Genomic DNA, 14101 nt, shown 5'->3' on the forward strand with positions numbered 1-14101 from the left:
GCTGGCCGCTCACGCTGGCTGCTGGCTACACACGGTAGCCCATGGCAACCCACCGCCACAGGGAGTGCAGCCCACGCCGTCGCCGGCGACTCACGGCAGCCCAGCTCCAGGTTGAGCTGCCGCTCAGCATCCTAGCTGTGGAGGGCAGTGTCACTGGCCCTCCTATGTGGGATCCGAACCGGGGCCCTCCGGCATCCCAAGCGAGCTCTTAACCATCGCGCCACTCGGCCGGCCCAACGTCCGCCTGTTTCTGAGTTGACCCCCTCTGGGCTCTGTATGTATAAGTTGATATGCAGGGGACATTTTGGTTTTGAGACTGAACGTGAAGAGGGGTTGGTGCTGTGGTCCTGGAGAGGTAGGCAAAGGATCCTGGGAGAGTGGATGAGGCGACATGGCGAATGGGGCACTCTACCTGGCCTGACAGTCTGCTTTAAGGATCCTAAGGAGACATTTGGGAGAGTCAGCCAGCAGAACTGCGTTAGGGCCCAGATGCTAATGTGCCACACACAGTGGGTGAGACAGCCATCGCTTTCCACTGTCACCACAGCCACACTGCTGCCTCTGGCTGAAGACCTTCATGTCCAGCCCAGAAACCTTCTGACGGAGGCCGGCTGGTTCAGGCTTAGGCACCTTGGCCTGTGGGCTGCAGAAGGAGGTGTTCTTGCACACACGTGAGATACCCGCCCACCTGGGGGTTTCCTAAAATAGGTGTGGAGACAGTGAGGCTGGGGCTGAGATCCTCCATACCAAATTAATGCAACAAATATTTACTGAGTTGTCTCTAAGTGCCAGGTACTGTTCTAGATGCATGAGATACAGAAATGAACAAAACAAAGATCTCTGACCTTGTGGAACCTACATCCTAGTGGTGAAAGACAGACGATAAATAATAGACACAATAAAGCTGTAAATGATGTAGAATGATGGGAGGTGATAAAATGCTATGGAAAAACATTCGAGCACCTAAGGGGGATAGGGAATGGTAAAAGGGTGAAGGCAGGGGAGTGTGCTGCGTAGTAAGAGTAGTGAGAGTGGGGCACTCTGAAAAAGCTGATGTTTAAGCAAAGACTTGGAGGTGAAGGAATTAGCCATGCGGAGTCGAGTCGAGTTGGGGGAAGAGAATTCCCAGCAGCTGGAACTGCTATATTCCAGGCCCTGAGGCAGAAGATGGCCTGAGGAGTCTGAGGAACAGAGAAGAGGCCAGTTCAGCTGCAGCAGCTGTGAGAGGGTGAGGGTGGAGGTCACAGAGGTATCAGGTCACTAGATCCTATAGCCTAGTAGGCATTGTAGGGTCCTTGACTTTATACCTGAGTGAACTGGGGTTGCCATTAAGGTGTTTTAAACAGAGGAATAACATGATCTGATGCACATTTCAAAAATGATCACTCTCCTGGGCTGGCTGAGTGGCTTAATTGGTTAAGAGTTGACCAGGAAGCGCGAGCTCTGAGCAGCAGGACCCCGGTTTGGTTCCCACATGGGCCAGTGACGCTGCGTCCTCTACAGCTAAGATGGTGAACAACAGCTCGACCTGGAGCCGGGCTGCCGTGAGTGGCCGGCGTCAGCATAGGCAGCAGCCCCTGATGAAGTGGGCTGCTGGGAGCCGCTATGAGTGGCCGGCAGCCAGCGTGAGTGGCCAGTGGCCTGCAGCCGGCGAGAACTGCTGTGAGCTGCCATGAGCGGCCATTCAATGGCCGGTAACCGACTGCCTCAGCCTGGAAGAGTGCAATGATCATCATTCCAACATGGGCCAGTGAAGCAGTGTCCTCCACAACTAGACTGAAGAACAAAAGGACAGCAACTTGTCTGTTCCCCTTCCCCAATTCCCCAGCACTGTTCCCATCCCCCCAATTCCCCAATTAAAAAAAAAATCACTCTCCTGGTTTTCTTTTGGCCTGACTGGTTCCTTCTTAATTCTCATTTGCTGGCTCCTCCCTATCTCTTTGACCTTAGAAAGCTGTGGTACCACAGATTTGGACATCTTCTTTATCTGTACTTACTCCATCGGGATCTCATCCATTCTTAAGGTTTAAATATCACCCGTCTAATGATGACTCTATTAGACCCCTCCATTGAATTCCAGACTCATAGATCCAACAGCCTATTTAGTATCTCCATTTAGATGTCTAACAGACATCTCAAACTGAATATCCCAACACTGGCTTCCTGGCTTTCGCCACCCCCATGACCTTCTCCACCTCCGTTGATCTTCCCCATCTCAGTTAAAAGCAACTTCATCCAGCCAGTTATGGAGTCATTCTCTCTTCCTCTCATGCTCCATGTGCAATCTATAAGCAAATCCTATGGTTTGAAACTTGAAAATACGTCTAGAATCCAACCTGTTCACACACCACCAACCACTACTCCTCCTCTGGCCTAAACTACCATCACTTTTCACTTGTGTTATTGCTAGAGCCTCTTAATGAGGTCCCTGCTTAGGCCTTTCCTCGTTACAATCTGTTTTTTACATACGAGAGGGTTCCTACTGAAACTAAAACCTAAGTCAGATCATGACACTTCTCTATTGAGAACCTTCCAAAGGCTTTCCATCTCTCTTGGCGTAACAGACAAAAAGGCTTTACAGCTGCCTACAAGGCCCTCCACCGACTGACTGCCCATCTCTCTAACCTTTTCTATCCAAGTGCCTTGAAAAGAGGCTGAAGAACAGGCACTCAATACACAGCTGTCGAAGGGATGAAGTGTATTTAAGTGTGCCATGATTTACTCAATATTTTGCACGTGCGGTTCAAAACGAACAAAATAACAGAGCAAACAAAATAAATTTTTTTTTTTGAAATAGACTTTCTCTGGCTTTTCTTTGAAATGAAGTTTGTTACCTGGATTCAATGTCAGACAAAGAGATATCATTCCAACTTCTTTCTAAATCCATATCTTGTCCAAGTTCATTGAACTTTTTATGGATTTTCTGTTGTAAGAATTCTTTAAGCTCTGCCAGACACTGTGTGAACTGTGGAAGGGAATATAGAGCTATTTTTGATTATTCATTTATTGATTCATCAAATATTTACTAAGTATACGCTGAAAGCCACTTTATTGCTGGGGACATAAAGATGAGTAAGCTATTAAAGATGTGTTAATGAATAAATTACATGAGCTGTAGGAACAAACAGAACACCAATGAACACTGCTCTATCCACTTTTCCCTGGCTATAGCCAATAATAAGCTTCTTAGGCAATGCAAAGGTCTGATTTATTTGATTTTCTTTAGTAGTAAGGAAGGAGAAGTTAGAATGGGGTTGGTCGGGTTTTGGCCTACGGCAAATATGATTTAACAGGCCACGTTGTGGTCAAATTCTGCTTTAAATATTTCTCATTAAACAGTTAAATCCAGAGTGGTGCAAAACACGTGTTCCCGGGGCTGACATTTCAGGGCAGGTTGGAGAGATGAATTAGAGACCACGAGTACCGACTCCCTTTTTAAGAAGTTGAGGATGGAGGGAAATGGAAATAGCCTGTGGGAGAAACAAGGGCAAAGGGAACCTCTGTGTGTGATGTAGGACAGAAGGGGCTTGAGGACATCTGCAGGCAAGGGGGGAAGGCAGGAAGAGGGACAAACAGGACAGGAGAAGGAGAGGAGGTTATCGCCAAGGCAAGGCCTCAGGGAGGCCACAGGCAGGGTTAGGTTTGGAGAAGAGAAAGGACACCTGGTTTCCTTTTCTTAAGTTTTATTGGGGAACAGCCATGGTCATTGGTTACACATTGCTTTCACACTACAGTGGCATAGTTGACTCTTTTAGGGAGGGCGCAGCTCACAGTGGCCCATGCGGGGATTGAACCGGCAACCTTGGTGTTATCGGCACCACGCTCTAGCCAACTGAGCTAACCGGTCACCCCAAGGACACCTGATTTTCTGAAACAGGAGAAAGGGAAGTAAGAATTGGCTGCCATGGGAAAGCCCAGAAACGAGGGAGACGTGCGCCGAGGAAAAGCTGGCATGGCAGTCTCTGTCTTCTTGGTGGATTAAGAGGCTTTACTCTTTGCTGAGAGTGTGCAAGCTGGGGGCTTTCTTCTTTTCTGTGATTATAAAAACTTCAGAAAAATATTAAGAGGAAAATAAAGGTGGCCTGTAATCCCACTGAGCTGACTTTGGACCCATGCGAAACTGTCACGGTCGCATCACCACATTTCTCGAAACGCTCTTTTTACCTTGGTTTGGTCAGGATCACAGAAATCCAGGAGGGTGTCACAGACATGATAGCCTAGGGACTTTAGGTCCTCAGTGGTAAAGTGAGTGTCTCTTTTACTGCCTGGAAAAAAAACCCATGAACATGTCTTATTAAATCTTAACAAGCAAATGCAAATCTACTTTATGAATATCTCATGAAAAACACCACCTCTGATGCTAGAATATTATGCTTCTGGACAGGGTCTTGCTCCAAGTTTTAGTTTGGCTCAGAACCAGCATTGACATTGAAAAAGTTTATATACAATCTTTTCATTATGGGGTTATAATTACAACCATCAAGTTTTACTTGGTGGTAGGTGCTATGCCAAGTGCTCTACACGCACTATCTCATCAAGTAGTACCTATAATGCAGGTACCATTCTTATAGACAGTGAAAGAAAAATGAGGTTCAATGAGTTAAGTAACTTACCCAGGATCACACAACTCGTAAATGGAGCTGCCATTCAAACCCAGGACCTGATTCCAGGTCCTCAGTAACCGCTATGCTGTACTGATGCCCCATCAAGTATATTTCACACTCATATTTTGGGTTCTCAAATTCAGCTTAAGCACAGGCAAGAAAATCCTCTACATCAATTGTGCCCCCCACATTTGAAGGGGTTTCGTCTCCCCAGTGCTTTGGTTGGCTTGCCCTTGTCGTGCTGGCCTATGATACACAAGAGCGCGCTTACCCAGGGTGGACCCGCCAAAGGTAGACTCCATGGTGTAGCTGTTTAGGATTCCCATCCGCCACATCACAACGCGTCCTGTTCCTTCTTTGCACTTCTGGACCTTAAAATTACAACTAGGAAAAGAGAACTAAAGAGAAACCCAAATCCTCTGTGAATTGTACACTGGCAACTGTACGACTGTCTAAGACTCATTAATGTAACGCAAGAATGGTTCCCTTGGGGTCTACATATTATTTCTGAAACCATGTTCCACAAAACATTAATTCTAAGGGATGTTAATAGGTATTACCTTGGGCTGGCTGAATGGCTCAGTTGGTTAAGAGTTAGCTTAAGAGCACAAGCTCTGAGCAACAGGATCGCTGGTTTGATTCCCATATGGGCCAGTGAGCTGTGCCCAAGGTGAGCTGCCGCTGAGCTGCCAACAGGTGGCAGGATGGCTCAGCTGGTGAGAGCATGTGCTCCTAAAAACAAGGTTGCTGGTTCGACTCCCACATGGGATGCTGGGCTACGCCCACCCACAACTAAGATTGAACACGGCACCTTGAGCTGAGCGGCCGCGAGCTGCCAAAGGGCGGCCGGATGGCGACTGGACTTGGAGCTGAGCTAGCTGCGTCCTCCACAACTAAGACTGAAGGACAGCAACTTGTCTGTTCCCCTTCCCCAATTCCCCAACACTGTACCCCTCCCCCAATTCCCCAATAAAATATTAAAAAAAAAAAGGTATTACGGAGGAAAGTAAGAGTTCTGTGGTCACGTTAGTCATGGAGATGACGGGTTAACAAAATTAAACAGATTCCTCTGCAGGACCTCTCAGAGTATTTGATATGTTGCTGTGGGCTGTGATCCTCCCACAGGGCGGGGCATAGATTCTGGTTTTCATTGCCTGTGTACCCTTCCGCCCTTTCCCCACCTTCCCGGGGACTAGGACTGCACTTAGTATCATGTTTTCAAGGTTCATCCACAGTCCTGGCATTATCAGTAGTTAATTCTTTTTTATTGCCAAACAACATTCCATTGTGTGGATATACATTTTATTTATCTGTCCATCAGTTGATGGACACTGTAATTCTTAAAGCCACAACTTTCTAAATTCTTGGATAATGAAAAGAGATACAAAGTGGCAAATCAAACACTAAGAGAGGAAGCAGTGAGTTCCCTTCTCCCTTAATCAATGGACAGAAAATTATCTTACGTGCTCACCTTATCTGGTGCATTTTTGCTTAACATTAAAGGAAAGACTCGCTCATGAAGCCAGTACTTGGGATCGTTGTTATTACAGCCATACAGGAAGATATTATTCTTACGGCTGTGGCCATGGAAATCACAGTACAAGAGAACCTCTCTTTCTTCAAGGAGTCTATTGGGCGGGGAGGGGCAAACAAAAGACTCAGTGGACATCCAAATGCATGGGAATAATCAATATATCTTTTGGAGTCTCTTCCTTAAGTATGTCTGTTGATACCTTCCCTCGTAAGAAAATTTCAACCATCAGTGGCCTTCAAAGGACCCTGTCCCTATCCTCAGCCACTGCTGTAAACATGTCACCAGCACTCCTTGGCCCTGCCAGTCAGAGGGACTTGAGATGGAAAAGTCCTGATGTGGAAATGAATGGTGGGCAGGCCTTGCACACGTTGACAAGGAAGTAGAGAAAACCCACCCTGGTGCAGATCAGTGGGAAAAAGGCTTGGAGAGGTAGAGAGGCTGTGATTACAGGGATGAAAAAGAACCAAAGAAAGCCTGGCTCCTGACTTTCCAGGGCTAGTTTCTGTAAGGCTCAGTTCTTTTTGGTCTCCTGACCACCCAGGACTCCTATTCAATCTTCCAAACAAGGTCAATTTCCCCACAGTAATGTTGATTGGAAAAAGAGGATGGTAATAATAATGCCACATATTTACAAGGTGCTGGGTGCTATGCTAAATGCATTACATGGGTTGTCTCATGTCAGCCTCACAGTAACCGCCCAAGGCAGGTATTATTATGCCCTCTATACAGATGAGAAATGTGAAGTGCAGACCGTTATCATTTCCAAGGTCACAGAACCAGCCAGTAATTAAACCAGGTCTCAAATCCAGGCCTGTCTGACTCCCAAACATACGCTCTTCGTCCTTTTACTACCAGTCCAATACTACTCCCACCCTTCCACACAGATATGGTGGAATGTGTGTGCACTCACATATTCTTATATGCTGGAGTTTCGTTTCCAGCGACATGGAAGCTGCTTTAGGCTGGGTGCTATTACATCGTAGCTTTCAACTGCTTTTACTCAGGCTGGAGAGCGCTAACCGATTTATTATTCTTTCTTCATGAGAGGCAATATAAGATGGTAATAAGGAACTCAGACTCTGAAACCAGGGAGCCTGTGCTCAAATACCTATTCACGAGTTACTAGACTGGATGACTGGGCAAGTTACTTAACCTTTCTGGGCCTTAATTTCCTCATCATATACAAAATGGGGATATTGATTGTGCCTCCCCCATCGGGGTTAATGTGAAGATTAGATAGGTCCTAACTGTAAAGCACTGAGACTACTGCCTGTCTCCTCATACTCAAGTACTGACTAATGGTTAGGTACTCTTATTATTATTACACAAGTCTCATCATAAAGACCTATGAACTCCTCTGACTTGCGGCCTTACCCATTCCATCATTTCACTTATACATGAAATACCTCTCTCTAGTTGAAATGTTGCATGTTCAGTTTCAACCCAAAGGTAAGACCTGATTTAGAAGTCTGAAAGTGAACAAACCCATGCGACTGCAAAGAGAATGGTAAAGATTCTGACCCCAAAGCCTTTGGAATTCCCACAACATCCTAAGAGGCCTCGGTCCCCATCGGACAGTGGTCATGGCACCCAGAGGACGGTCCGTAAAGGGTCTCACCTCTTGATCATGTTCCTGGTGTACCAGATGCACGGGAAAGACTCCTTCAGAATGGTTTTATAATGCCTGTTCAAGTCCCTTCCAGCCAGCGAACAGCGGTAATTCCCCACAATCACTCCATCTGGATTTAACATGGGAACCACTTTGAAGACAAAGACGTCTCTGAGGAGCGCGGCATCTGGGGAGTTGCTAAGAATGAAGTCCAAAAAGCCTTTCATGACCCAGGAGCCATTACTTTCCCCAGGGTGGACCCTGGCGCTCAAGACCACGGCTTTCTTGGCAGCTGCCTCCTGAGGGGTCCGGGATGGGTTGGTGATGGTGAGCAGGTAGACGGTATTTCCTGCTAGGCTCCGGCATAAAGTTCGGAGTTTGCAGAACTGCGATTGGATGGGGTTGTTTGTCACTGATAGGAGGTAGTACTGCAAATCAGTGTACGTATATGGGTAGAAGTGTGCAAAGAAGCAAGTGTCCTGGTCATGTGGAAACTGGATGGTCCACGTGAGACAGTAAAAGGGCTGCTGCCCGTCACCCGTCTGGTTCTTGTAATACTTGATTTCTTTTCCTTCTCTCCTCCAGCCAAGGCTGTGGGTGTTGGCATCCAACTGGGAGTACATGAGTGGCTTCATCCCTAAAGTATAGAGGCTCTTGGGTTTCAGCAGGTTGACAATGGTGAAGCGATAGGTGGCATCTTTCCTGGTGTTCTGAACTCGAAAATAAAACCACTGAGTGTGTCTGTTTGTGTAGAGGTCAGTTCGCAAGGTGAGTTCATACTCATAGGTGTCTCTGTAATGGAGAAAATAGAAGAGTATTTCTGTAAACCCACGTCCCCTGCAAAAAAACAAATCTGGGAAAATACTGTCAAAACAGATCTTATTTCAACAGAGAGCCTGCTACATCCAACATTTATTTTCTAATTTACCTAGTTCTCTAACTCGCCTATTAGGCTAACAGGAAGTTGGGGAAAGAGAGTTTATTTGGGGTGGGACAGGAAGAGTCTCAAAATTTGCACTGTCTCCTACACAGGATGTCTGGGAGTGCTGGGAGCTTTTCGGTGTCTTTCTAGATTAGAGTGCCTGCTGGCAGCTTTAACCACGTCAATACCCTGCTCTGAAACACAATGAACAGTGGTCAAGCTGGAGCCCTCTGTTGGCTGCTGGCCGTATACTGGGCACCACCAGTATGGAGGCCCTTACGCCTCCTGCACTACTTTTATCTCTGATTGTCAACTGTTTGAGGATGAGGGGGCATCTCTGGAATGCGCACACCTTGTTGAAAAGGAGCAGGACTAACTCGCAGAAGAGGAAATACAAATGCCCAAAACATGAAAGCAAATGCACTCACGTGCATCAATAAAGAAATGCAAATTAAAATAAGATGTCATTTTATCCTCCGTCTCATCAACAGTCCAATGCTGGGCACTGGGCACTCTCATGCACTGTTGATAAGAACTGGAATCTCGCTGGACGTCCATGTGGCAAAAACTAGCTGTACTTAATGTGCACACGCTTTGACCCAACAGTTTTATTTCTAGAATTCATCCCATAAACCCATAAATACTTAAAAAGGTAAATGCATAAGGGTTTTAATTCTGTTAATTTGTTAAGCCAAAAATTGTAAACATCTTAATTTCCCATCAGTTGAGGACAGGATAAATAAGGCATGGAATAGCTATATAATAGAATAATAAGAACTATTAAAAATAAGGAGATGTGACTGTAATATTGCCATTGAAAAACACCTAAAATTTATTAGGTGGAAAAAGCAATTTGCAAATGGTATGTATACCATTATCCTAGTTTTGAAAACACATAACTTATACATTACAAATACGCAGAGAGAGAAAAAAATAATGCATATCCATCGAACTCTTTTTTTTTTTCTCCATCAAACTCTTAACAGCAGCTGCATCTGGAAAGTATGAGTATAGGACTCAAATTTTTGTTATGTATTTTCATTAACACATATTTTAAATGAGCCCTAATTTCTTTTACAAGCAGAAAAAACCATTCCCATTTTTATTCTGGGGGAAAATATGAGCCACAATGATTCTTTTCTTCCTCATCATCCTCAGAACCATTTCCCATCACCTCTCTCTTTTTCAAAAACAATCCTGGTCTCCTAATATGATTCCTGAAGACACGTCTCGGTCACTTCAATCATCACCCCTTTAGGAAAATCCGCTTGTTACTCACACTCTGACAGCCTTTTGCAGGTTCCCACTCTCAAACCGTGATTCAAACAGTAGAGTGTTATCGTCTGGACCTTGCAATGTGACAGCCAGTTCCTTGATGACTCCCCGTTTGCCCCCCACTCTGGAGCTGCTGAAATAGGAACCTTCGGTGGGCACTGCAGATGACAGACAGATTAAGGCCACATTCCTCTCAGAATCCATTTGTCCAGCAAACATGCACTGAGCCCCTCTATGTGTTCAGCACTATCCTTGGCTAACAATTGTCCTTGCTGAGAGTTTGAATTTTAAACAGTGTATTTATTTCTTGAAGGCCTGTGTTTTAGAGCACTTCCTTTTCCTGCATGACTATCCCTGGCATCTCGGATACTGCTTGGTACCCATTTAAACCCTAATGTTGTACCTATTTAAACCCTAATGTAAAAGAATGTTGGCAAAAAATAACATTCTAAATGAAGCATCTGAAAATATTTGCAATCTTATTTTTTAAAAAACAACATCAACACAACAAATAGCACCTGTTAATTTTTAAAGACTAAAGGGGAAAACAAAAAAGAAAACAAAGTATACTCCATGTAATTTTTTGGTACAGCCTTCCAGATTTAAATGTAACAAAAATAGGGGCCGGCTGAGTGGCTCCATTAGCTTAAGAGCGCAAGAGCGCAAGCTCTGAGCAACAGGGCTGCCGGTTCAATTCCCACATGGGCCAGTGACACTGTGCCCGAGCTGCCAATAGGTGGCAAGGTGGCTCAGCTGGTGAGAGCACGTGCTTGTAACAACAAGACGGCCTGTTCCATGGTGGGCTATGCCCACCCACAAGTTAAGACTGAACTCAGCACTTTGAGCTGAGCTGCTGCCTGGATGGCTCAGTGGATAGAGCATGTGCTCTTAACAAGGCTGCTGGTTCAACTCCTGCATGGTATAGTGGCTACGCCCACCTGCAACTAAGATTGTAACACAGGACCTTGAGCTTAGAGGCCACGAGCTGCGACAGGCAGCCAGATGGCGACTGGCGCCCTCCACAACTAAGATTGAAGAACAACAACTTGGCTGGTCCCCTTCCCCAATTCCCCAGCACTGTTCCCCTTCCCCAATTCCCCAACTTAAAAAAAAAAAGTAACAAAAATAGAAGTTTGAGGGGTGACTGGTTAGCTCAGTTGGTTAGAACATGGTGCTGATAACACCTAGGTTGCCGGTTCGATCTCCGCATGGGGGCTACTGTGAGCTGCGCCTTCCCTAGAAGAATCAACTATGCCATTGTAGCATGAAAGCAATGCGTAACCAATGACCATGGCTGTTCCCCAATAAAGTTAAAAAAAATTAATTGAAAAAAAATAGAAGTTTGAGAATAACTGGCATGGGTTAATTTCCTTAAGAGGGGAACAACCATATCACAGTAATTAGTAAAAAATTAAAGGTTATACTTGAAATTTTATCTTTAAAATGAGGCTTCAACAAAAATGATGAAATTTATCTAACAAAATTTAGATTATAATCATTACCTCTTTCTAACCCTTAAAATAATAATCAATTGTTAATTTTTGTGTGTGTGTGTGGGGATGCAATTTTTCAGACAAATTCAGTGAGAGTGCCGTATGACATTTTTTATTTTTGCAGTTACTTTTGCAAAACTCTTTTAGGGCTTCCTAGTTTTCCTAAGGACTTCTCTTTGTACCACAATATTCTCATCATTGTACCCTGAAGAACCTATTTTCTCATCTTTTGTTGATTTTTCTCTTTGTTAACTGATAAAACAGTTCTAGCTTCTCCTCTGTCAGTGGCTTTGCTAGGGATTCAGGCAATTCTTCAACATTCATCAACTTCAAAAAATCAAGCATCTCTTCTTAAGGATCATAATCTCACTTTGCAATTTATTTTTACTTTATTTGCATTATATTATCAGATTTTAACAGTATCTACCAATCAGCAAGTAACAGATATCAATAAAGATGCTGACCACGGGACAGGATAGATACTAACATTAAATAGTAATATGTGTGGGGCCTTATTATCTAAGTCTTAGTCAGCAAAGGAGAAAGCAAGCACGTAAAGAACTGCGTGAAAAATAAACAAAAAAAGAAGTGAGTGAACAAAAACAAGCACAGAGGAAGTAGAAACAGAAGCAACAGCAAGAGTGCATGTGATCCAGTTAAAAGCTGGGGACCCACATGGTTCAGTCTCTTCATGGAACCTCAATCTGAGAACAGACCAGTGACCAGATGTCATTAATACAGACATTTCAGTATTTTCTTGAGTCTCTCAGGTAAAATTAAAGATGATCCAATTCACAGCCCATCGTAACATTTCTCAAAAAACAAAGCCAATTTGATCCCCGCCCTGCCCAAATATTCTCAAACTGACCAACTCCCCGATTCTGTCTGGAAGCCCATCTTTTCAGTTTTCTCTTTCTTTATTCCTTCAATAGATGGGCTCAGCTTTCCTTGATGAATCCAAAGGACAAGATCAAGGCGGCTGCCGCTGCTGTGTGTTAACAGGACAAGGACAATTCATAAAAAGCTGCTGCATCAGGAGAATGAGCTCTCAGCCCCAGGGTTTCCTCTTGGGGAAGATATACAGAAATAAGTGCCAATAGACCAGAAGAAGCCATGTGGATTCATGCTCATCTGGTTTATTGAAGATGACTACAACCAGGTAAAACACGCTTATGACCCCAGGGATTTCTTGAGGTTGTAGCAACAGTACATTCCCTATCATTTACAACCCACGTCTATCTATCCATTTATGGTCTCATACTTGAATAATGCTTCCCAAACTCCTCCTCAGGCATTCCACAAGGTGGAGGTAGAGAGGCTGTGAGTTGCTGCACTTTATCTACTTCATTGCATACAGCTTTCCCCACCATAATATTATTATTAACATGAGGCTAGCTCATGATCAAGGCAACTGGGAGTGGGGTGTGTATACTTGTATCTCTGGAATAACTGGCTCATTTTATTCATCTAGTTGTAGGAATGTGAACATACTGTTGTCCCTCCCTCCTATTTCTGGTTGTTTCTCCCAAAACCTCCCTTATTTCACAAATTTAACCCATTCTATTTCTACTAACTAAACAGTATATATTTCTCTTCCAACAAAATAGATTTCCTTTCCGATAATTATTATCTACAAGAGACTGTTTTTCAAATTATAAGAATTACTTTTCTTGTTTTCCATTTCTTGAATACAGCATTTCCCAATGGCAGAGAACTCATTAAAAAGTTCTAATGAGCTCAGGCACACACCTGTGTGTGCAAGAACATCAGATGATTTTTGGTGATAAAGGATGCCCTTGTTGGCAGCTTCCTTACCTTCCCATGTCCCTCCCTGTTACTAACTTGGTATCCTGACATTAATTCAAAATTTACTTCCCTTTCCTTGGGAAGGTTTACATTACGTTTCTCGGCTCACTGCTCAATATTACCTTTCCTTTCTGTCTTAAATGTTAGTATTACCACCTGCTCCACATCCTCTCCAGCACTTCCTATTGTCTATATTTTTATTATAGCTATTTTGGTGGGTGTGAAGTAGATCCATTCTTTCCATAAATACACTTTATCAAGTTGAGGAAATTCTCTTCAATCCCTAGTTTTCTGAATATTCTTTAAATGAAAGGCTGGAGTTTGTCAAATGCTTTCTCTAAACCAAGATGATTGTGTTTTTCCCCTTGTTCTATTAATGTGGTGTGTTACACTGATTTCCTTACATTAAACCACCATTGCACTCCTGGGACAAATCCCCCTTGGTCATGGTGTATAATCTTTTTAATATGTGGTTGGATTTGGTTTGCTAGTATTTTGTTGAAAATGTTTGCATTTATATTCACGAGGTATATTGGAAGAAAGCGACATTATCTTGTGATGTCTTTGTCTGGCTTTGGGATCAGGGCAATGCTGGCTTCACAAAAAAGAATTGGGAAACATGTCTTCCTTCTCCTCTGTTTTCAGAGTTTATGAATTAGTACTATTTCATCTTTAAATGCTTGATACAATTCAAACAAACCCTGTCAAGCTATCTGGGCCAGGGATTTCTTTGCGGAAACATTTTTAATTACTAATTCAATTTCTTTGTTATAAGCTATTCAGACTTTTAATTTCTTCCTGAATCAGTTTTGGTAATTTGTGTCTTTCTAGAAATTGTTCCTGTTTATCTACGTTGTC

At 43.8% G+C, this 14101-nt stretch overlaps 1 protein-coding gene across 1 annotated transcript in view; it reads right to left on the reverse strand.

Annotated features, from left to right (window-relative positions):
- Nucleotides 1–14101, reverse strand: part of AGBL2 (AGBL carboxypeptidase 2) — a 43775-nt gene that overhangs the window by 18586 nt on the left and 11088 nt on the right. The window contains exons 8-13 of the mRNA XM_019656321.1: nt 9949–10102; nt 7757–8539; nt 6076–6232; nt 4876–5002; nt 4165–4265; nt 2835–2965 (exon numbers count right to left, since the gene is read on the reverse strand). Of these exons, the coding sequence (XP_019511866.1) occupies nt 2835–2965; nt 4165–4265; nt 4876–5002; nt 6076–6232; nt 7757–8539; nt 9949–10102 (1453 nt within the window). The remainder of the gene's footprint in view (nt 1–2834; nt 2966–4164; nt 4266–4875; nt 5003–6075; nt 6233–7756; nt 8540–9948; nt 10103–14101) is intronic.

This window comes from Hipposideros armiger, unplaced genomic scaffold, assembly GCF_001890085.2.
Source record: "Hipposideros armiger isolate ML-2016 unplaced genomic scaffold, ASM189008v1 scaffold_258, whole genome shotgun sequence".
Taxonomy (NCBI): Eukaryota; Metazoa; Chordata; class Mammalia; order Chiroptera; family Hipposideridae; genus Hipposideros; species Hipposideros armiger.